Source organism: Ictidomys tridecemlineatus, chromosome 8 (assembly GCF_052094955.1).
Source record: "Ictidomys tridecemlineatus isolate mIctTri1 chromosome 8, mIctTri1.hap1, whole genome shotgun sequence".
NCBI lineage: Eukaryota > Metazoa > Chordata > Mammalia > Rodentia > Sciuridae > Ictidomys > Ictidomys tridecemlineatus.
The window spans coordinates 98,773,919-98,798,970 of record NC_135484.1 but is presented as its reverse complement, the minus strand read 5'-3'; the positions used below and the strand labels follow the sequence as shown (position 1 = coordinate 98,798,970).

At 37.4% G+C, this 25,052-nt stretch overlaps 1 protein-coding gene and 1 long non-coding RNA gene across 2 annotated transcripts in view; one reads left to right on the top strand and one right to left on the bottom strand.

Moving 5' to 3' along the window:
- Nucleotides 1-25,052, top strand: part of LOC120889054 (uncharacterized) — a 125,537-nt gene that overhangs the window by 66,514 nt on the left and 33,971 nt on the right. The window lies entirely within an intron of this gene.
- On the bottom strand, nucleotides 14,214-23,090 carry Klhl31 (kelch like family member 31). The gene is made up of 2 exons (XM_005318552.4): nucleotides 21,891-23,090; nucleotides 14,214-19,742 (listed from the first exon to the last, which is right to left on the bottom strand). The coding sequence occupies exons 1-2, from the start codon at nucleotides 23,060-23,062 to the stop codon at nucleotides 19,010-19,012; spliced, it is 1,905 nt and encodes a 634-aa protein (XP_005318609.1). The 5' UTR covers nucleotides 23,063-23,090; the 3' UTR covers nucleotides 14,214-19,009.

The following is a 25,052-nucleotide window of genomic DNA, read 5'->3' as shown; positions in this document are numbered from 1 at the left end:
GGATTGATCATCCTATTCTAGTTTTTCTTGAAAGAGGAGGACCATTTGCTACTCTTCTCCCATCTAGTAAAATTTTTTTGTACACAGCACGCCCTGATAGGAGGAGTTCAGTAATTTCTCGTGGATGCTTCTGTTCTTTCTTTGTTCCGCTTACACTATCAATAGAAAACAACTAAAGAGTCTTTATAATTTTAGCTTCTTTGTGGTAGCTTACACACAAAGAGTTAATAGATTTAACGGTGTGGAAAATGTTATTTCTTCTAAAATATGGTGAAATGCCAAAGTTAAAGTTGAGCAAAAAACTACTAGAAGAGAATTATCCTTGCCAAAATCAAGTCCAAAGGTAAATCATATTTGCCTTCCTTATCTAAGGAACAAAGATGCTCCACAAATGGGCAGAACTTGATCAACTCTAAATTCTCTTTAGCAATTAGTAGATTTACCACCTAGTTAAACTGGTGTGTTGAAATCTGTATTTATTTATTTTAATTAGGTATATATGACATTTGCATTTTGATACATTGTACACAATTGCAGCACAACTTTACATTTCTATGGTTGTACACCATGTGGCATCACACCATATGTGCAGTCATACTTATAAATAGGGTAATGATGACCATCTCATCTCATCATCTTTCCTGCCCCCATGCACCCTCCCTCCCCTCCCTCCCCTTTGCCCAATCAAAGTTCTCTATTTTTCCCATGCCTTCCTTTTCCCGGGATATGTTGAAATCTTAACCATTGGTACCTGCGAATGTCACTTTATTTGGAAATAGAATCTTTAGAGATGTAATCAAGTTAAGTTGAAGTCATTAGGTTGTGCCCAAATCCAGTATGACTGGTTGTTGTCCTTGTCTTCTTCCTCTTCCTCTTCTCCTTTCCTCCTCTTCCTCCTCCTTCCTCCTCCTCTTCTTCCCCTTCTTTTCCTTCTCCTCCTGCCCTCCCCTTCTCCTCCTGCCCTCCCCCTCTCCTTTCTTATCTTCTTCTTCTCCTTCTCCTTTTCCTCTTTCTTCCTCTTCCTTCTTCCTCCTCCTCTTCCTCTTCTTCCTCTTTCTCCCCTTCTCCTTCTTCTCTTTCCCCTTCCCCTCCCCTCTTCCTCTTCCCCTCCCCCTTTCACTCCCCCTTCTACTTTCTTGTTTTCCCCCTCCCTCTTCTCCTTCTCTTCCTCCTCCTCCTCCTTTTTTATTTATTTATTTTTTTTTTTGGTACTAGGGATTGAACTCAAGGGTGCTTAACTACTGAATCACATCCACAGTTCTCTGGTTTTTTAATTTGAAAAAAAATTTGAAAAGGAGTCTCCCTAAGTTGCTGAAGTTGATTTTGAACTCGTGATCCTCCTGCCTCAGCCTCCTGAGTTGCTGGCATTATAGGCCTGTGCCATTGTTACTGGCTGGTATTCTTCTAAGAAGTGGGAAATTTGGATTTAGATACACTACAGAGAGAGGAAAACGCCATTTGAATAAACAAAAGTACATATAGAAGATGATTATGAGAAAACAGGCAGAAATTGGAGTGATGCATCTAAAAAATCGAGAAACACCAGGGATGGCTGGTAACCACCAGAAGCTTAGGAGAGAAGCATTCTTCCCTCACAATTCTCTAGAAGGAACCAACCCTGATGACACCCTGATATTGAGCTTCTAGCCTCAAGAACTATAAAAAGAATAAATTTCTGTTGTTGTAAGTCATTGGTGGTAATTTCTATCGTAGTTTCAAAAAACTAATATACCACCCAAGAACTGAAGTGAAACTTTTTTCCTCTGCTCATTTTTATTAAACATCTTGTCCCTTGCTATTTAAACAACTGAGTAATGGAACAAACTTCATGAGTGTCATGCACAGGCTTCCCTCTGCTTTCACTTTAATTTCTTTTACTTGGACAAACTGGGACTTTTAAAGTAAAAAAGCAAATTATTATTCTAATACTTATTCTCTTTTTGTTATATGAATTTAGGGCCTTTGCCAAGGGCAGTTTGGCAAAGTGTCAGCAACTTATAATATGACGAAAAACCTGATACGTCAGCTATTGTTCTACTGTATTAGCTTCTTTGGGTACTATGAGCTCATGAAATATAACAAAGCACTGTATTGTATAAACTCTTCTGAATATATGGCTAGTGTTCATGTAATTACTATTGCCTTAGTTTGTGCCTGTCAAAGGATAATTCTCTGATATCTTTGTTTTCTTTTAGAGATTTTCTACTTAATTTGATCTATATTTAATGACATAGCTATAAAGAACACCATGTACCTGGGATAGCAGAAGGACACAAATGCACTGCTAAAAGCCATGTTTCAATTTTGCACTGTTACCACCAGCCCACTAGAGAGTCAAAGGTAAAAAGTTTCACAGGAAGAGCCCATTATAATAACTAATATTTATTGAGTGTTTCCCATGTACCACTCTCCTAGGTACTTGGCAATGGATGACTTTGTTTCTTTCTTATAACAACACTATAGGCAGGGGCTATTGGTATCTCCACTTTAGAGCTACAATGATGATAAGTAGAATTTGCCAAAGTCACAAAGTTGGTGTAAACCAAAACTAAGATTATAACCCAGGCCATCTGCCTGCAAAGTATTGTACTTAACCATTACCCTATTGGCTTTCTATGGGAAAATCTCTCACATGGGATCTGAATAGTTTAATGCTTTCTTCACCAAAACCTTTTTTTTTTTTTGTCTTTTTCAGATAAGAAAAAATTGGATCTGTTATTTCCTCAAGGTTGCAGAGTCATCCTTGTAGGAAATGGATGGAGTTAGAAAATCACTGGAGTTAAGTTCTAGGAAATTTATGAGTTGGTGATGTCCCTCAACCTGTGAATGATCAGGTCATGTGGGCACTAATTATAAGTTTTTACATTTTTCTTCAATTAGGTGTACTTACCAGAAATATTGTTACCAGTAGTGGTCCCAGGATTCTGGTTGTATTGTTTCTTGATTTTTATGTTCTTGCAGGAGAAAAGTTCAGGCAAGACATGAAACATAATATAAGTATAGCAAAGTTTATCAGGATAGAAAACTCTCAAGAGGGAGGGAGAGTGAGTCATCTCTAAAAGGACAGAGTCATCTTATGCTCTCTTTGTTACCTAGTGTTTCTTGGGGAGGAGGGGTGGGGGGTGGAGGATGGGGGGTGTCTTAGAAGTTTCTAAGGAGTCCTACCCAGTTACTACCTCTTAACTCTTGATTGACAGTAGGATCATTCTGCCTCTGCCTCCCGAGAGTCTCTGGGATTACAGGTGTGCTATATCCATCACAGTGTTTTGTTCTGTTTTATTTTCCCATAGATTAAAATCTTATAGTTGTTGGGTTTTGCTTTTAATTATCTTGTCTTCCTGAGTCTTGGAAACTTTGGTCTGAATAAAGGTCCCAAAAGGTCTCCCATCAGGGTAATTTATGTTCTACTGGCAGGGAGGAGTCTTAAATTCCTTGGCCCTGAGAATAGCCCTAAGGATAACAGGTTGTCTGTCAATAGGAATGTAACATCCTATTGACTTAATCCAGAGCAGGGCCAGAATGGCCTATAGGTAAATTCTTCTTAAAAGAAAACATGTGGCTGGTCAGCATGTAGCTTCATTCTATAGAATTATGCCATTAACTTCATGATCCTACTGCTCATGTCTGCTATCAATATCACAATTCTCAAAATTAAATGTTTATTTTTTGTCATGTTATTATACACTAAAATTAGTGATAGTGGCTATTTCTAGGTCTACTCAATTCTGTATGGAACATACATTTGGAGTGGGTATCAGAAATCCATGGAATGGAGGACTAGAATCCTGTACCTCTTTTTGTGAATATCTCAGTCCAGCACCTCCTTACTGTTAGAGTGGTTAAAAGGGAAAGGAATGGGTCTGAATTGCTTCTAGGAAAGCTGTTCAATCCCACCTGCCCCCCCCCAGCATCCTTTTTATAACAAACACTTAAAACTTGTTTTAATTTAAAAACTACTATAATATCTCAACTGAAACATAAAGAAAAATAAGTGGAAAGGAAAGAATAATGAATTAATATAATATCATTGCTCAAGGCTGGCTATAGTAAAGTATAGTCAAATACTTGTACTCATATGTAGAATCTTACAAATGCAGTATAGTATACAGGGTGTGTGTGCCTCACATGAGTGGCATTGCCATAGGAGATGAAATTTTCCTAGTGGTGAGCAATCTAGATAAGCATATAAAAGGAACAATGTATAACATTCACCAATTTAAAAAAAATAGTTGACAAAATTGCATACAATTTTTCCCTATTTTAGAGGCACTACTGGATATTCAACCCATATCAAACCAAGACAAAAAAGGGTTAATATGGATGATAGAGTTGAGTCATTTATTTGTCACTTGTGTAAAATAATTTAAAAGTTAAGCAGGATTTGGAACTATTCTTTGTAGTGTGTGACCATCTCATGTGTTCCACCATACCTACCACATCAGACCTTCAATTGTCGTGCCAAACACCAGCACCTTAAATTTTCAGAACATTCTGAGAACTAAGTTTTTAACACATGGACCTTTGATACAGACACTCATCCAAACCATAGCATTCTGTTCCCAGCCTGCAGAGGTTCATATCCATTTCACAATGCAAAATGCAACTCATTCCATCCCAAGAGTCCTAAAATATTAGCTATTCCAGATTTGCTTAAAAATTTAAGTCCAAAATCTCTCTGAGACTAAGGCAAACTCAACTGTGAGCCCTTATAGAAATCAAAACACAAGTTATATACTTCTAAGATAAAGTGGTGGGACTAGGACAAGGTAAGCATTCACATTTCAAAAGGGAAGAATAGGGGAATTGAAAGGAGGGATTGGTCCCAAACAAGATTGCAACCCAGCAGAGAGAACATTAAATCCTAAAGCTCCATGCCTGGCATCTGGGGTCTTCTGTGGTGGGATGTGGGTTCTGAAGGACCTAGGCAGTCTTGTCCTTATGGTTGTGCTGGTTATAGCCCACATAACTATTATCTTAGGCAGGTTTTGCACACTGCCTACAACTTAACCTGGCAGGTGTTACCTGTTTCTGGCATCTCTACCTTCCTGGGTTCTCCACTGCAGTTTGGCTCCATACCCATAGCTTCATTAGATGTTGTTCCATATTGGGGCTGTTTGAAGGGACTCCAATCCTACAGTAACATTGCCAGGCCTCCACAGGCTTCCATTTGAAAAAGGAAAAAGGCAGTTTGGCAAACAGCGCAACAATAACATGATTGACAAACCTGAAATGTCAGCTATTGCTCTATTGTATTAGCTTCTTTAGGTACTAGGAGCTCATGAAATATAACAAAGCACTGTATTGTCTAAGCTTCTGAATTTATGACTAGTGCTCATGTAACTCCTATTGTGAAGGTTGCCATGACTTTGTAACTTGTATTCTGCATGCCTGAAAAACTAGCATCATGTAGATGATGTCACGTTTCAATCAGCATTTTAGTTTTCTGTACTCTCACCAGAATCACTCATTAAGCTCCATTTTTTAGGCTGAGCTTTCTTAAAACTTCTCCTTCAAACTTTCAAATTCCTCCCCTAAATCAATTCCAAAGGCTTCTCCACATCTTTAAGTCTATAGCAATGGTCCCAATACTCGAGGGATCATTTTTTGTTAGTCAGCATTGCATAACTATAACAAAATATCAGAGATAATTAACTTATAAAGAAAATATTTATTTTGGCTCACAGTTTTAGAAATTTCAGTCCAAGATCAAGTGGCCCCATTTGTTTTGGTCTCTGGCAAAGGCAACATATAATGGGAAAAGGGGCAAAGCAAACTGCTTACATTAAGAGTCAGGAAACAGAGAAAATTGGAAGAGGGCTGGCGGGGGGTCTCACAATCCACTTTGGGAACAACTTCTACCCCCCAATGACCTAAGAACCTCCCATTAGGACTAACCTTACAAAGCACCACCTTCCAAAAGCACCATCCTAGGGGACAAACCTCTAATGTGAACCTTTGGGAGACACTAATCCAAATTATAGCATCTGTTATTAATCTTTTTAAATAACACTGTTATGACCAAATATTATCAGCATCACCACCACATCCTCACACTTACATTTAAAGAAGCAGAGGCAAAGAGGTTGCTAATAAGTAGCAGGGCTGAGATTCAAATGCAGACTGTCTTGTGTTCTTATCTACAATATAAACTGACTGACTTCAAGAGAGGGAGACATTTCTGAAATCTAGGATCAAGAATGGGGGGCATGTGAGTTTAGAGACAGAAATTCCTACAGATGGAGAAGAGAAAAGGATTCTTGCACTTGGAATAGCTAAAGCAAAATACAAATTACTCATTGTCCGAGGCCTTTGGCAGGAAGTTGGGGGCCTGGGGCATGAGGATGAAAGGTGTACAATCAGGTACTGCTTTCTTCTTTTAAATTTTAGAGATCTGACTTTTCTCCTAGGTGAATATTGGAAAGAATGAGTTTTACTGTTAAGCATTTGTAATTAGAATATATACATATCTTTATCTGTTCTGGGTGGCTATTAGAATATTTGTTATAAAGCACCACTGACGTTCCTACCTGGTGCTCTGAGTACTATGCATACAAAGGAATGTTCTGAGGCAGAACTGGAGTTCAAATCCTGGTTCAGCCCTGTTTCCTTGGGCTTCTTTATCTTCCTCATTCTTCTGCAAATCTGAGTTAAAAACCATGCCCCTGCTTATCCTTCAAAGACATTGGAAAACCAAAAAGAGAACAGATGCAAAGCTTGAAAAGAAATGTTCTATGGAATTCTAAAGAGTCTTATTGATTGATTGATTGATTTTTGGTACCAGAGATTGAACCCAGGGCACTTAACTACTAAGGCACGTTCCCAGCCATTTTTATTATTATTTTTTAATTTAATTTAATTTATATATTTTTATTTTGAGACAGAGTCTCATAGGTTGATTAGGGCCTCACTAACTTGCTAAGACTGGCTTTGAACTTAATTCTCCCACCTCAGCCTCCTGAGCCATTGAGATGATGGTATGTGCCACCATACATGGCAGGAATCATATATATTTTTATTACTCTGGTAAATCTGCTCTTTTAATGCATAGTAGTAATTAATATCAGCCATAGGCAACTCAGTATAGAAATGTCATGATCTAGACAGTATATAGAGCACCATGATGTTTTCATATAACCTATCTAATTTGGTATTTATAATCATTATATGACATAAGCAGGGTGGTTATGATTCATGGTAATTTTGATAAATGTGGAAAGCAAGGCACAAATAATTTGCTTAGCAAATGCTGGATCTGGGTATAATATTTCAGTTTTCAACTCCTCTTGTAGATAGCTTTCCAAAGACCATTAAAGAGGCAATTAGCTGACAGTCTTTGCTAAGTTTTTTGGTAAAATTTGAGAGGCAAGAGCACAGGCTTCATAATACTTTCTGAACATAGTACACAATCCACAGTACTCCTAAATTTCCAAATCTCTTTTTTTTTTAATTCAGCTCAAAGTTTCTGCATTTTGCTTTTACCTCTCAGATATATTTGCCACCCCTTTCTGTAGCAATCTCAGGAGACTCTGCACATATCTGAAATTCTAGATATTACATCATAAAGCAGTAATTTGTTTACTTATTTGTCTCTCCAGTCTCTCCTGCCTTACTTCCTCCCACCCCCAGGGATAGGGAGATAAGTTCTGTTCATCTGGATTCTAGCAACTGGCAGGTTGCTAGACATAACAAAAGTTCAAATATATATATGTATATGTATATATATTTATAAATATATTTTTATATATATATCCATGACCACAGATTTGCTGCATTCTCACACCTTAATAGTAATTTTGATTTATATATTTTTAGTTGAACCACTGTTATTTAATTAGCACTGCATTCATTGTTGTTGGAAAGTGATTGTATTATAACATAATATTTTTCAAATATAGATATTCAAATAGAGACGATAGATTTCATATATTTTGTCACTTATAGATAAAACTTATTTTTCACTACATACAATTTAGAAACATATTTAGTAAATAACTAAAAAAAAAAATAAAGATTTTAAAATATCAGCTGATTGCAAAATATCAACTCCCTTTAATTAATCTATGCCTTTAGGTTTAGCCTAATAAAATATGATAAATAAAATATTGTTGTAAATATTGTTGTTTAGGTTTTTTTTAAAGTGTGTTTTTAAAACCAGTCAAAATTTATTGATGTAAATATCAATTTACTTTTGTTGATTTCTAATAACAATCACAGAGTATAGAAATAGTTTTGTTTTTTTTTTCAATCTCCACTTGGTTATTCCAAAGTTTAATAACAATTTAAGTAATGTTGAGCCTTCTATTTTAATCACAATGCTGTATTTATATAATTTAATTCTACTGGGTTGCTGGAAGTGAAAAGACTGTATTCATAAAAATAATATTAAATTATTATATTTTAAATGTTACCTTCGGAATCATAATTCTGTCAAAACCTCAATAACAGCAAATGTAGCATCAATTACATAACAGCAACAGCAGTCCAACTAGTCCAACATGACTCAGTGGTACCATTTATTTATTTGACTGTTTTTTTTTTTTTGGTACCAGAGATTGAACTCTGGGTACTTAATCAATGAGCCATGTTTCCAGTTCATTTTTGTATTTTATTGAGAGACAGGGTCTCAACTGAGTTGTGTGGGCCTTGCTAAATTGCTGAATTTACAATCCTTCTGCCTTTGCTTCCTGAGCCACTGGGATTACAGGCACGCACCACCACGCCCCGCTCAAAGTGATTTTTAAGGAGAGTGCAGGCACATCTCCTGTGGCTACAGTTGTACAGGGATTGGTTGCTTTGAAAACTGAATCAGACCTGCAGGTGATCATGGATACCCAAGTTCTACTGGTCTCTTTGAAGGTTTTTACTTGAGTACCTACAGCTTGGAGCAGCAGAAGCATATAAAATTCATCTCACACCTGGAGGTTCTTGGATTTCCTCTTCTGCTACAACTAGGCCTTAAGTTGGAGAAATGTCCCTGCTTTTAGAGGTCAGATAATTAGATTAGACCCACACTGACTAATCCAGGATAATCTCTGTTCCTCAAGATCCATAATCTTAATTATGTAAAGTCCCTCTTGCCATGTAGAATAACATATGCACAGGGTCCAGAGATTAGGGCTGTAGGTATTTGGAGAAGCATTAATTAGCCTACTGTAGAGCTACTTGAGAAAACTGGGATTTAAACTTTGCTTCAGTCAATTTTAATCTGTTGTGACCATTTTTTTCTTAGATCCTTGAGCTTCCTCTTAGTCAAAAAATCTATTAAACCCTTTCTTGAGGTTTGTATCCCCGCCTCCTCCACGGGAAGTAATTAATTCAACTTTGATAGAAGAAAATCACGCCTTACAATTCTTTCTCCTGTCTTTGGTCATCTTCCTGTGGAGCTGTAGTTCCTATTAACACCGGTGATGTATTCCTATATTTTTCTACTTCTAAAAGATAAACTGCTTCAATTGATTTTCTGTCAAGTTTCATTTTATTGTCTTGATATCATGCAGTCAGGATTTGAAGTTTTAACTGCAGCTTTTCAACCTTATCTTTAAGCTGGGATTTTTCAGACTTCTTGTGCAATTTGTAGACTTTTCATGGCTCTGAAAGCTTTTCCTTTGTTTTCTCTGTTAAACCTTTTAAGGGAAATATTTGTATTATCAGCATCAGTGAGTTTCTTCACACTGACTTTCAATTGATAGTCCACGTGGTCTCCATTTTCTAATCTACTCTTCTTGCCTCATTCCAAATTGCCATCATCTGTGTAATCTCCTAAACATTGTGTTTGAGCTTTAAAGTCATGTTTTACTGTTTTTCAGTTGCCAAATCTTTCCTTTCATCCCAGAGCTTTTTGTAAAAGTTGTGGTTACAGATGTGCAGGGTTGCTTTGAAAGTCCATTCAAACCTGCATGTGACCCTGGATCCTAAATCCTTACAGTGTAAGCCGTTTCCATCTGATGATCCAGAGGGTGGCTGAGAGTATTTTCATCCAAATGACCCATTATTTCCCTCTGAAGTTCTACATTATCCTGGATGCCTTTAAGATATACCAGATATCAGTCACTTGAAATTGAAATGATTTTTTAAAAAATGTACCCTTGAATGACAGTGTTTGTCCTTTAAGGTGAGCCATCATTATTCCATGAAATTAAAGTATATGAGTCTTTGCTTTTCTATGTTGAGAAGTTCTACTATGTCTTCAAGTGAAGAGATATACTTGTTCAGATTTTTGTCCAGTGCTGCTAAACACAGTGCTTGTAGCTTCTGAGGACTAGGCTTCACTGGGGGTAACTTGAGAGCTTCTCAGTTTAATCAAGTCTAATCTTCTCTTTGAATTTACCATATTTTTCTATGTATGTAGGAAATCTTTTGGTTAGCTCTTTTTCCTTTCTTGTAGGATGTTGGCTCTTTATTGGAAAGACAGTAAAAGCAGTAGAAACCAGAATCTCTGGGAAACCTGTGGAATATGGGAGCTGTTTCCAGCATCCAGACATTAGCAGGGCACAGCACAGATATCTCAGATTACTGGAAGATATTTTTGTGCAATTAGCAGGACCTCCATGGTTCGAAAGGGTATTGCAGCTCTGACTCTGGTTGCCAGTATTCTGTAAGCTAAACATGACTGCATCAAAGAACCCACAGAGTGTTCCATCTCTACCCCAAACATATGCCCAGCAATTAGGGCAGAACATCCAGCGGCTGGAAGAGGAGGAAGCCAGGTACTATAACATAATGCTCTGTAACTTCACTCTGCCTGTACACAAATGGAAAGAGATATTATTTATACAGTGCTTAAAGAGAAATGGAAAAGGCTGGATGCAGCCATTGGAACCAGCCTGTGAGCTGTGGTCACACTAAGGCCCCACCTGGCCCTACATCAGACCTAGAAGGGATCAAAGTAGTGCTGTGCTGTAATCCATTCCCTGCATACAAGCATGTCAGGGCATATTCGTAGCACAAGTTATTGCAGAGGGTTCTCATACCTACATTCTTTGGGGAAGTTTATTCTTCTGATTTAAAGTTTCCTTCTGCAGCTTAGAATTCAAATCTGCTTACCAATGTCACAGGAGTCTCCCTCCCCTGAAGATTCCTTCTTTCTTTAATGTTTGGTACATGAAGGGAGGCAGAGGCAGAGGACTGAAATTCATCAAATGCACTGACTTACTGAGCTAGATTTTACTTGTATGAATTCAGAAAAATCAGTGGGAATTGATAGTATCTTAACATTTTGTAGATTTTTTAAAACATTTTGCACATTTTTGTTGAAGCCAGTTTATTCCTGTTCAAAATAAGCATTCTTAGATAGGTAGACTCTCCTCCACTGGTAACTCTTTCCATTTGTGGCCTGCCATCTTCAGCAAGTAGCTCCCAAAGTTTCCCTGGAGTCAGTCTCCATCAAGCCATCTTCAGAAATATGCCTCGTGGAGACCCTCTGAGGCTGGAGCTGGTCCTTCTTGCAAACAAATTTGCCACCTTTTATTTCTTTATACAATATCTCATCCTACTATCTCTGTCAGATTTGGGCCCAGAGATTCATTGTCTATCCCCCAGGACTCTGATGAGTAACTTGTTCTCATTATCTCAATCCATAAGGGAATGATACAACCATCAATGGAGGTAGGCTTGGGGATTCTGAAGAGTGTCAAAGCTTGGGCTGCCAAGAGTCCTCTTTCCAGGATTTCCTCTATCTGTCTTCTATTCTTGAGGCAGAAAAGCAGAAAAAGGCCATTGGGTATCTATGGATAGACTCTACCTCAGTTTCTCCATGTCACCAGGAACATGGCAGCTCATGAGAAATATTTAAAGGAATGAATATTACATATTAATTGGTTTAGTTCTCCTGTAGTAAGGTGATGGAATCAGAATGGCTCTTAATCTCAGAATGCTAGCATTTAGCAACATGATGCCATATATATTATACATATATAGAGATACACACTAATGAAATAATGTGTGTGTATTCACATATATCCATATATGTAAGCACTTTATAGTAAGCACTGAATAAAAACTTACCAGCTAAATGCTGAAGCTAGTCCTGACATGTTTTTGAATATTTGACAACAATAGAGAGTAAGCAAAAAATGCAAAAAATTTAATAGAGAAATCATTATAGAGATATCAATCGTGTGTGTGTGTGTGTGTGTGTGTGTGTGTGTGTGTTTTAAGAAATCTGCAGTAAAAGTTTGGTTGTATAACTCTACTCATAATTTTTAAAAATATTTTTACAAATATTGTTGAACATAATACCTTTATTTTATTTATTTATTTTTATGTGGTGCTGAGGATCAAATCCAGTGCCTTGCACATTCCAAGAGGGCACTGAGCCACAACCCCAGCACCCCCATAATGTTTTTTAGCAATTTAATTTATGGCTTCTAGGTAGTTTTGAAAAATCCTAGTTACATGGTTGTATACTTTATTGTGCTTACCTCTAATGATGTAATGAGTAAGGGAAAGTGCTTTGCATATGATAGATTCTTTTTTTAAAAAAAATCTTTATTTTTGTTTATTTATTTTTATATGGTGCTGAGGACGAACCCAGTGCCTCACATGTGCAAGGCAAGTGCTCTGCCACTAAGCTACAACCGCAGCCCTGCATATGATAGGTTCTTAATGCATATTTGTTGATTAAATAAGTGAAAAATATTGGAATAGAAATTTGCAAGCAGCAAGTCATGATGGTTTATTATTTCATCCATCCATTCATTCATTCATTTGTTTCACAAAACAAATTGACTTGGCAGCGTACACCAGGCATTTTTTATAGACACTGAAAATATAACTGAGAATAAGACATGGTTTTCTCTTACAGGGCATATTCTAAAAGGGGTGGCAAGAAAAAAACAAGCCAACAAGGAAATATCTAGCGGTGTTAAACTACGATGTGATAAAGGAGGACAGTGGGAGCTGGAGCCGGGGAAAGGAGCCTCTTGACAGGATCTATAGCTATACAGAGTTACAACCATCCCCAGAAGCACAGCACTGAAGCCCAGAGAGGGCAGGAAAGGGATATCCCAAACACTAGCATCTGTCCTCTGTTGCCTCTGTATCTTCCACTCAATGAATAGGCCAAAGAGTCTGAGTCTGGATGACGCAGCCCCTGGGGTCCAGGGCACATCAGACCACAGCAGAGAAACAGTATAATGACAGACACAAGGCTGGGAAATAAAAGGAGAATGTCCTCCAAATGGAGTCAGTTAGAAACTTTTACCAATTTTAAGCTCCTTGAGGGCAGGACCTGAATTGTTTACCTTTTTCTCCTCCACAGAAATTTGAAAAAAAAAAAAAAAAAAAAAAGCCTGTTAAATTTAATTGCACTTTGTAGGCCTGGTTGGCTCTACTCATCTAAATGAGAGTGTGAGAGTGCTCTGGGCATTAGTCACCTCCTGGGGATTCTGGTTGTTTACTGTCCCTGAGAAACAGAAAAAAAAAAAAAAAAAAGAAAATCTTGTTCAGGATGGTAAACTAGAGGCATGCTTGGTGTATGGTGGAGTGTGATGAGCATGTGCTAAACAATGAAAGAACTTTTTGCATACTTCTCTGCTACTCATATGAAGAACTGTGATAGAATAAAACATTTCTCAATTTGGAACTCAGCGATATTTGTCTCGTAACAGTAACTAGGTGCACATACTACTCTTTTAGACCCTACATATGTGTTCTTATCTTTCTAAACCATATGTATAGGGAACTTCTTCATATAGAATGAGAGAAATTAAGTCCAAAATGTATAATTCATTGTCAATCTTGTTTTGGAAGAGGTAAAGTCAAGAATTATTTAGAGAGCTTCTAGAAGTAGAGGGACCAAGACTGGGAGAAGTGAAAAGGACAACTGTTGATATTAGATGGGTTTCCAAGATGGTTTGTGAGGACAAGATTTGTACAAACACCTGAAGGTTTACTGAACAAATTTAATGCATGCTCTAGACCTATAAGGGCACTGAGTTGAGAAAATCTTGCTTCAAGAATTGTCTGGTCTTGTTCTTCAGAAGAGAAGAACAAGTATCAGAGGGGAGCTAAGTGTGTGACTTATGACCTGAGAAAGGGAGAGAACACCATTGGCATGGTGTGAGGAGAGCCAGAAAGGTATGTTTGAGGGGAGGCAGTTGACTGGCCCTTCTATTGCACTATCACACCACTCTAATAAGGGGAAAGGCTAGGGGTGGGCTTGATTATACTTGAGTCTTTAACCTTTCTACTAAGCTTGCCAAATACAGTATGTGCAAAATGGTCATTCCTTTGATCCATCCTAATATGTAATAAGTGTCATTTAATAATTTCACGTGTCTTGAACTGGTTAGATGTGTGTGAATAAGAGAGAAAGTGCAAACATAAAGGGAAGCTTGGAGTTACGTGAAAATTCAAAGAAAACTCAGAGACTCGGGCACGCGCTGATATGCTCAGAGCTGGGAATGTGACACCAGGTGTTTTCTACTTGGGGCTAGTCTTTTTACATGGTTATGAGGCTTGGAAAAGTTTAAGGAAAGTATTGCTGCCATTAGGATTTTTCTAGATATTATTAAGATGGTCTCAGCTGAATGTTATTATTTAAGGACTCAGATCAAAGGTTGAGCCCCTTATGTTGTTTACATTTCATTTGCTCATTTGGAAATTTGATGTGGATGATTAATGCTATGCTTCTGTACAATAATATGATTTTATTTTCTAAAAAGTTTCTTCATTGCAAACAATGATACAACTGAGTCTCGGTCAGGTTGGCTGTGATCATAGTGGAAAGGAGACTAGAAAATAACTTTAGACTGTGACTTCTAAACGATCAAGGCTGAGCGGGCTAGTTAGATTTTTGTCTTGAGCTACAAGACAAGGCATTACTGTTTTATGTATCTTTCCTTTATTGTTTTCAAGCCACTGTAACACTTTGTCAGTTATTTATCATTTCCTTTTGTCATCGTTGTTGTTTTGTTTAGGTGAATAATAATGAAAACTAGAGAAAAACCCCACCACAGTCATCACAGAAAGAATATTTAAAAACTTCCCACATTCAATCATTGACTAAGCTCTTATAGAATGCAGCTTTATTGATAGTGATGAGGTTACAAAATAACACTACCATACATTTTTGTTTGTTGTTCCTGATGAGATACCTGAATGTTTTAACCAAACAAAGAAATTTTCTACCAAAATTTGTTGAATATATAAAATACTTCTAGGAGTCTCCAAGATAAACATTTTATTTCAAATTTCCTGAAAGGGAAAATTAAATGGTCTTTACCCTCTAAGTGTGCTACAGGGCAAATCTTTAATATTTAGAGTCTTTAGTTCTCATAATTACCTAGAGAGGTATGTGTTTGAGAAATTATGCTATAGTGTTTAATCGATATGAAAAAATACTGAAATGACTTCCTTTTAATTCTGTCTTGTGCTGGAGAACATATTCATCCTTGGTTAGAATGTTTATTCAGCTCATTCAGAAATTACACAGATTCATTTGGTTGTAACTAAGAGAAAAGTAAATTAAATGAATGATTTTTGTCTCTTTTGTTTAGTAACTTGGATAAATTCTATAAATACTTTGGCAGGATAGCTAATGTGGGAAAACAAAAAGATCTTTTAACACATATTTCCAGGTAAAACTCTATTTACATATAGTTTGTAAAATATAGTTACTATAATTGCTATTCTGCCTTTAATTATAGACCATTTTGTCTGTACTTGCTTCCTTATTACCTCAATTATACCTCCTCACTCACAACACTCCACTACCATCTACTCATTGCACAAACTATATTCATCTGTGCCATCACCACTGACCTTCTATTTGTAACTATTCTTTCAACATAGGAAGTAAAAATAAAACTCATTCAGTGCACTGAAAGCAACTAATGCATTTGGTATCACAACCCGCCCCAAGAGTCTTAATTAAAAATAGACAAGCTACATTAAAGTCTGACTTCCTGGAGACTTTCTTATCAGGTCTCTGGCCTCATTCAGAAAAAGAAGCTTCAGTTTTATTGTTTCTGCTGCTGGGTAACACACTTGTTTCTGATCTATTGAACTGAAGTGTTTATTTAATCACAGGACTGAGGCATTACAAAACTAACATATCCTTTTCTTTTAGAAAAATCGAAGGAGGCACACAGTTGGATCCTAAGACTTGGGAGTGTAATTGAATACAAGCTTACACCAAAATAAAAAGTAAATTTTCATTTCAGAAGCTTGGAGACATTGTCCTGTTTTTCAGAAGCAGCTGCTTCCAAAGTGGGTTAAAGAATCTATCTCAGTTACACATGAAAAATGACACACATTATTTTGATTTGGCGTACATTCGTATCTTTCAGTTGGCAGTGGTGCAGTGTGTTCCAGGATTCAAAACTTTCACCAACCTTTATGTTCCACACTTCCTACTAACGTTATGTCAGGAAACTTCAGCCTTCTAAACTCGGTCTTCATTGATTTAACTCTTGAAGCAGATGATAAAACTATAACAAATCCAGAAACTTGCTCAGCCCAGGTATGTGTACTTATGAGTCTTCAGATAAACAGTGAGGACAATATTTTAAATGGTAATTTCAAATTATTTATCTGACTTTAAAGTGTCTCCAGTTTTATCCTTAGGAAGCCACTACCAAGTTTTTTCACAATCTATCTTAACAAGCTGTGATAGAAGAAAACGTTTCCAGTTTCAATATCCTCTCTTCATTCTTTTTAAATCATAAAAATCTTACAATTGATTGATAAATTCTTTTTTAATTTTGAGCCCTAGGCTCTTCACACAACATCTCTAAGATCTCAATGGGAAACATAACTGTTAGTGTGAATCAAGGAATTACCTCTCTTTGTCTACTGATCTGTAATCCACAATAAAGCACTTTTTTCCTTCTCAAAATTAACAATATACTATAGGCTTTTTAGTTTCATAAGTGTGTGTATACCAAGATACAAAGATGTTATGGTTACCTTCACACAGGCTTTGCAAGTAATAGCCAAAATAACTGATTAAAACTGAAAAGTTCATTTCACCCATGCTGGTTCAAAAACAAAAGGCTATATGTAAATAGGTTGTATCATTGGTAATTTAAGAGTTCAATAATTAAACTTACTTCATAAACTAATTCCTCGAAGAGCTTTATTTTCCAGCCTGGGCAGAAAAGGGGTCAAAGGAGCAGGTGCCATTAATCTGCTCCATACTTGATGAAATGCCTCAATTCTCTGTGTGGGGTAAGGAACTAGCCCAGTGTTTTCACACTAATAACATCTTGTTCTCAATTTGTAGTGTTTATGGCCTGTACCCAAGTGTTACCATTAAATACCCAGAGATAGAACTTTTCATGAGGGGCAATGATATAAAATTGTTCCACAAAGTGTACAACATGAACCACTTTTCACAGTTGAAATAAAATACAGTTGCCCCACAGTATCCTCAGGGAATTGGTTCCAGGATACCACTATCCATGGATGCTTAAGTTCCATATATAAAATGGCATAGTATTGTCATATAATCTACTCACATCTTCTGCTACATTACTTATAAGGCCTAATACAATGTAAATACAATTTAAGTTGTTACACTACTGTTTAGGGAATAGTTGCAAAAAGAAATAGTTTGAACATGTTAAATTCAGATGAAAAAATTTTTTTCAAATATTTTTCAATCCATGGTTAGTTGGAATCCACAGATGCGGAACAAGTGGATAAGGAGGGTCGACTGTATTTTAGATATACATAGTATAACTCTAGCAGTAATCTATCTACACAAGGTGGGAGAGGATGGGATTAATGAAAACCAAGTTATATCATTTATGTATCTCATATCTAATCCTTTAAACAGTTTATTTTTCAAAATCCAATTGCATATAACCTGTAATTGATTGCCTGCTTCCTCTCCAAAACAATAAACTAGCAAAGAATAAAGTCACAAATTATAAGATAGGAAAATATGTATCATTTACTACAATAATTACCTTTTCCCCAAACTCAGCAAATATGTAAGAAAAAAATGATAGCAGGTGGATGTGCTTTGATTACAAAGCTAATTTGGAGTAAATGAGATTAATAAAACAGAATGGGCACATATTATTTTATATTTCTATGTGAAATGAATGTGTTACATTTTTAACTGAAATCAAGGGAGTAGATATGAAAAGGGAAACTATGGTATTTACCAACAGGAGAACCCATTCATCCTAGTTATTGCCAAATCCAAGAATTTCAAATATTTCCCTCATTCTTGTTGTATAAGAGTGGGCCAAATAAAATTATTGTTATCAGTTGTGTAACCTTCAGGCTAAGCTTTAAGTTAATGGTCTTTAAAAGCATAGTTTTATTTGACTAATATCAATTCCTTCTTTAAGAGTAGGATTTTATGACAAAATATCCTGGGGCCTGAGGAAAGGAGTAAAAGGAGAATCACAGCTAACCCTGAGGTTCCACCGACCTGCCGGATTTTGAGTAGAATCTCTGTTCCATTCTGGTCTGACTATGTTTTAAACTTTATGACTTTGTCATGGGATACCTTTCAAAATCCTTTATTGATTCAAGTATAGTAAAAGAAACTGTGTTGAAATACAGAATTAAGTCTTCATGGATACAAACGATTTCCATTTTAAAATAAAATCTACAAATGATTATTTTCAAATTCTTAAAGTAAAAAAGAGGGAGAACAAAACTCTAGAACACAAAGTTGCTCACTCACATCAGCTTCATGTGTACCAAAGTACAGAAGAAAAATTTCAAATGTGGGTAGTAACCGCTATCATTTAGGACACAAGCCACGTTGGAAGAGTGCCTACAACAAACTGTGTCTGCCTGCCACCCAGCGGCTGCTGAAATAAACTTATTTCTTTCGTTGGCCAGCCCTGTATTCTGATTAAAAAAAAAATAGAGGTAGATTATGCCATACCAAGGATTTAAAGCCACCAAGACACATGCCTAGATATATTTTAAAACAATAATTGTAGTAAATGTTATATATTTTCCTTTTCTTAAAATTCCAAGTTTAACCACGTGGCTCTAAGAATAAATACGTGTTCTTCCTGCGTCCCATCTTAATCTACCTGATTCAGATGCTGACCGGCACTGAGGACACCGAGCTGGCTCGGGATTCCCGAGTCACGCTGTTTGGCATCGAGAGGGTGCAGCAGGACACGCCCACGGTGGCCTCAGGCAGCTCGTCGTCCTCTGTCCACTCGTTGAGCTCGGGGTTGAAGCACTGGATGCACTTCTTGTACTTCTTCTCGCCCTCGTTCCAGCCCCCTACTAGGTAGGCGCGACCGTGCAGCGCTGAGGCTCCAGCGGTGCTCACGCCCACGAGCAGGGGAGCGGCGTAGCTCCACTGGCCGGTGGCGGGGCTGTAGCACTCTACGGTCAGCACGTCCACCCGTTCCCCGCGCGGCCCTACCTGGCTGCCCCCCATCACATATACCCTGTCGCACAGCGTGACAGCGCAGTGCCAACCTCGAGGCGTGCTCAGGCCAGGCAGCTCCTGCCATGAGTCGCGGGCCGGGTCGTAGGCACACACAGAGCGAGAATACGCGTTGCTGATGTAGCCGCCGGTCACTAGCACGCGGCCATCAGCGACCGCGCTGGCGTGGCAACAGCGCGCCACCTCCAGGGGTGTCTTTGGCTGCCACTGATTCGTGGAGGGAACATAGCACTCCAACGAGGCTAGGCTGCCTTCTGCGTTGCGGCCTCCCACAGCGTAAAGGAGCCCGTTGAACACACTCAGGCTGAAGTGCGTGCGCTTGTGGTTCATGCTGGCCAGGTGTATCCAGGTGTTAAAGCGGGGATCATATCTGGAAAAGGCAGAGGGCAGAGGAAGAATGATAACTTTGTAGGAGATAACCAGGAACCCATGTTACCCCGCAAACCTTCAGATGGGAATCCAGACACTATCCCTGCAAGGAACTGAGGGATCTGGTCCAGTTTCTCCAGAGGCTGGAGAGGCTGGTGCTTGTCTGTCAGCCAGTAAAAAGGTGTGGCATTTGGGAAAGGCAAGGCAGGCTCTATTGACAACCGCCCCCGTCCCCAATTCATTGGTAAGACCATTCCCTTTATTTAGCTGCTTGGAGAAGAGCCCACAGTGACCTGCCCTTCAGACCCCTTTTCTTCATAAACTATATCGATCATCCATTGGGATTTATGAGATGTTCATGTGAGGGAGATGGAGGAAGCTAAGTATCAGAAGATCAAATTCCACAGTAAGTCAATTCGCCTGTCTTTGTACACCAACCATCCCTAGCTTACTTTCACTGCTTGCTTAAGAGAGGAATTGACTCATGAGATTCTCTATTTCCCAGAAACCTCTTATAGGTACACCTGTCTTGGCTATTGCCACAGCAAAGCTAAGCCACTCAACCAAATCTGTGTTCTGTTGAAATGAGACTGTGGAATTTGTGTCAAAAAGCTTCAACAGATCCTTAACTTTTGATACTATTTTATGTTCCACCACTAATTATGAGGTAAAATTTTTTCATATATTGAAATTGGTTTTTGTGTTCAGGACTAATGTTTTATAAACACCGAAATAAATACTGGAAAAATAGTGACTTGACCTTTATACTAATAGGAAATCAGTAAGAAGAAAAATAGCAGTCATAATGAACTGATGCTTTCTTTTTGCATAGTTCAAAAGTAATATGAATGCAGAATTCACTCCTTCAGTTTGATGTTCATCTTTGTCTCATTTAAATCACAAATAAAAACCTAACCGTAGCCAAGGGGTGGCAGATGCCTGTAATCTCAGAAGTTCAGGAGGCTAAGGCAGGAGGATGGAGAGTTCAAAGCCAACCTCAGCAACAGCAGGATGTGGTTCAGTGGGTAAGCACCCCTAGGTTCAATCCCTAGTACCAAAACAAACAAATCTCAACAAAACAACAAAACAACAACAACAACAACAAAAACCCTAACTGTATTTATAAATTAAAGATTAAAAATCAATAGTTTGGGGGATTGGGGTTGTGGCTCAGTAGCAGAGCACTCACCTTGCACATGTGAGGTGCCAAGTTTGATCCTCAGCACCACATAAAAACATAATGAATAAAAATAAAAGTATTGTTTCCATCTACAACTAGAAAATTTAAAAATTTAAAAAAATTTTTAAAAATCAATTATTTGGAGTCTCAAATTATGCACACCTATATAATGAAATAATTAAGAATAGCTTTCAAGAAATACTGTACAAATTTTCTGATCTTGTTCATTAGTTGTTTGACTTTATACTACAGTCATGATTTTAAAATGACTGCATATTTCATATGCATGAAAGGTTTTTTGTCATAAGTGTACAAAATAATATTGCATTTGGATTTTGTTCTTAAGCATGCATTATGTTTTTACTTTCTATATGTGTCAAAATATTGGCATTTTCTACATTATGCAGTCTTTGAATATTTAAAATTCATTAGCTACCACATTTTAATAATCTCATTCTATTTGCCAATTATGAATCTGATACTTGTCAGCATCAGTAACTTAAAAGAAATTGTTTATTACTTTATTATTTCTTACCTTTTAGTGTCAAAAACTAAATTTGTAGCTAATTTATTTAAAAATTCAGTATATTATGAATGGTATCTTGATTAGAAATGAGAAAATGTGACAGGTGGTGTGACTTCTCTGGGTATTATGATTTTTGTTTTGTTTTTGGTACTGAGGACTGAACTCAGGGGCGCTTCCTAGCTCTTTTTTGTATTTTGTTTAGAGGCAGGGTCTCACTGAGTTTCTTAGGACCTTGCTAAGTTGTCAAAGCTGGCTTGAACTTGCAATCATCCTACAGGCATGCACCCAGCAGTATTATATTTCTTATATACAGAATCAGAATAATCATATCTTCCCTGCCCATATCACTAACTAAGCCAATAGGCATGATTAACTTACTTCTATGTCCAGGAAATTTCCCCATAATAATAAATCATTTCAGTTCCCACTAAAAGATCAAGTACCTGCAGAAATTGCTGACTGCGTGCTTGGCTTGATTTCTTGCATCATTCTGATCTTCACCGCCAGCTACATAAAGAAATCCATCCATCACAGCCACGCACTGATTAAAACTCTTGGCCGGCATTTCTGTAAGCTTACTCCATCCATTTTCAGGGTCTCTATACAAAATGTCTCTACTAAGGGACTTCTCTGTAAGACCTGGGCGTCCTCCAACCGTGGCAAGGACTCGGCAGCCCCCTCGGATTCTTGTTCGCCTAGACTGCAATGTGTTTTGATGATATGGAAGTAAGTGGTAGTTCATAGCATCTACAAGAAGTTTGTGACAATCGGCATCTTGCATCATTCTTGGTACAGACTGAACATAATTGACCAGGTCTTGTGCAGAGATGGTACCAAAGCGAATATTGCTCAAAAGATCCGCAGCATGTTTCACTCTCTTTTGGTCAAATTCTAACCATTTCATTGCAATCTGGAATGCTACTATCTCAGAAGGCAACTGTAAGTCATCATCTATAAGAAGCTCATTAATTTGCTCAAATGTAAGTTTCATAAATTGATCTGATTCTGCAAATTCAAGGAAGTTATCCCGGATAAATTTCTGGGATGCTGCCTTTGCATTTTTCAGGGAGTATGTCTCAGCAATATTAACAATGTACATACAATTCTCAACACTAATCTCCCGAATCAGAAAATCACTGCACATCTTTACAAGAGTATGGATCTGAAGATAAACTGCGGCAGAAATAATGCTTCCTATTGTATACAAGGAGAGGGTCAGCTTTCCAGTGTAGGCATATGCAATGACAGTGGCCAGGCCCAGAGGTGAGATGTCATTGAGATCCACTCTTTGAGTTGATGGGTCTTTTTTTAGGATGTTGTAAAAGTATTCACTGCATGAAGCCATCACTGATTTATGAACATCAAAGGATTTGGTTTTGGTACCAATGACTAAGTCACAGAGGAAACTCTCCTGCCGCATTTTACTTAGGCCTTCTAAGAGGTTAGGGCCATAAGAAGCATCTGTTAATTCAGAAGAAATACAGCTAAGGCCATTGCCTCCCTCTAGGAGCCCGTTCAAAGCATTCAGTTTGTTTAAGGGGCTATCTTCTACAATTATAGTCATCTCATTGATATCTGCTTTGTTCTTTTTGATGGTCTTCTTTTTGGGTGCCATGTTGGCAAACACACTATCACAGGCAAGAGCGTGCTAAAAGAAAGAAAAGAAAGAATGAGCTTGTTTTATGTTACGTGTGCTTTATATTTTGAAACACTACACTGAAAAACTTTTCACAAGATAATAATTTCTTAAACTGTTAAAGTAAATTAGCCTTCAAAAAGTAGATCAATTCTCAAAAATAGATTTAAAGACACATTAAACTAGTTACACATTCTATTGACCGTTTACTGCTGCATAAAGTATTGAAAATGATTCAAGAAAGATTCATTTTATGAAATGAGATTTCTCAGTAGGTATATTACCAAATAATTATGCAATAGAAATGAACAATTCATTTTTGATCCAACTATACAATAATTCTAGAATAGTAGTTTACTCTCATCAAAAAGTTAATTATAACTACCTTGAAGGTTTTTCTCAATAAAATACTAATGTTTAGGAAACTATTTAAAATTAGAAAAACATGATGAAAAGATTATTTTATTCATAATAGCAATGAAACCTATTACAGATTCTTGATGAGGATTTAGTGATATGCACTATAGGATTTTGCTGGAGGACTTAAAAGAAATTGCTACTCTTCTATTGTGTTTGTCCCTTTTCCTTTCCATGTAGGAGGAGAGCAGCAGGTAGGCAGTAAGCAGAGAAGGTCTTTTTTTGCCAGGACATTTGTTTTTCTTTCTCAAATCATCATATTCACATTTATATTTCTTTAAAAGGCTAGCAATATATTCTTCTTCATTCCTCTTTGCAAACAATGAAAAAATGTGTTCTTACCTTGTGAGATAGATAGTGAACCCACCTTCATTTTAGAGTTTAAATGCATTTGATTTATGTGTTGAGTGTCCCCATGTTGGATTTTCTGTGGGAAATTTTTAAATATTTTGTTCAGCAAGCAGTTATTAGATGTCTGTGTTGTGTTGGCAGTAATTTACTGGAAATGACGGAGTAGTACAAGATGTAATTTATGTTAGAGAGATAAGACATAACAAATACAAAATGCTAACAAGGAGCTAAGTTTGCAAAGCAGAGTAAATCTGGGGGAAAAGTTCTGTCTGTGCTCCTGAAAGAACCCAAATGGCTTTTTTTTTTTTTTAATGCAGTTCTAGGGCATAGGGCTTGTAAACACCATTGTTTTAGATGAAATCATGAACCTGAGGAGTAATTTGAGTTCATAAGACCAAAAAGCTAAATAGTTTATACATCATTAAAAGGTTGTTTTGTTGGTGGCATGTGGGGGTGATATTTAAAATATAATAACTGATAAATCAGGGTATCTACTAATCAGAATGGATTCGGGTGACAGGGCTGGAGCTAGATCCCAGGGGTCCCTGGGGGTTTCTTTGCAGTTCTTCAACTTAATGGATTATGAGGCCCAAGGGGTCCTGGGAGAGGGCTGGGAGTGGGAAGGGCTCCAGAGAGGCTTAGGAAAGCAGCTGGTTGGCTATTTTTTATAATTCAGTTTGTTTAATATACAAAATATTTACAAAGAAATCTCAACTATTTCAACACAGTGATGTGCTGGGACTATGGAGGAAAAGGATCCAGAGACTTCCTAATGAAGGAATGATTGTGGACTCTGGGAGCAACAACATCTGATTTCTAGTTTTAAATCTTCCTTTTCTACCCTGTTCCTCTTTATGTCATCCTTAAATGATGTATCTCCAAGTATCCTTAATAAAATTTTATGAATTATTGGCCAGTTCACTCTGCCTTTAGGAATATCATATCAGGATTACCACTATAAGATAACTGGGGCTGGTGGTGGGGAGAATTAGAAGGAACACTGAAAGACGCTAGGAATTGTAAAAAAGGAGAATGATTTTTTTTTAGGAAAGTCAGCGGTTAGAAAAGGAAGTAACAGGATGAATCTCACTCCCACCAACACACATGTTGACTTTTTTGTGTTGCTTTAACTCTAAAGGCAGGCTGCAAATAGTGCTGTGCAGGAGAGCTATGACTACAACAGAAAGTATTTCTGGTTCAA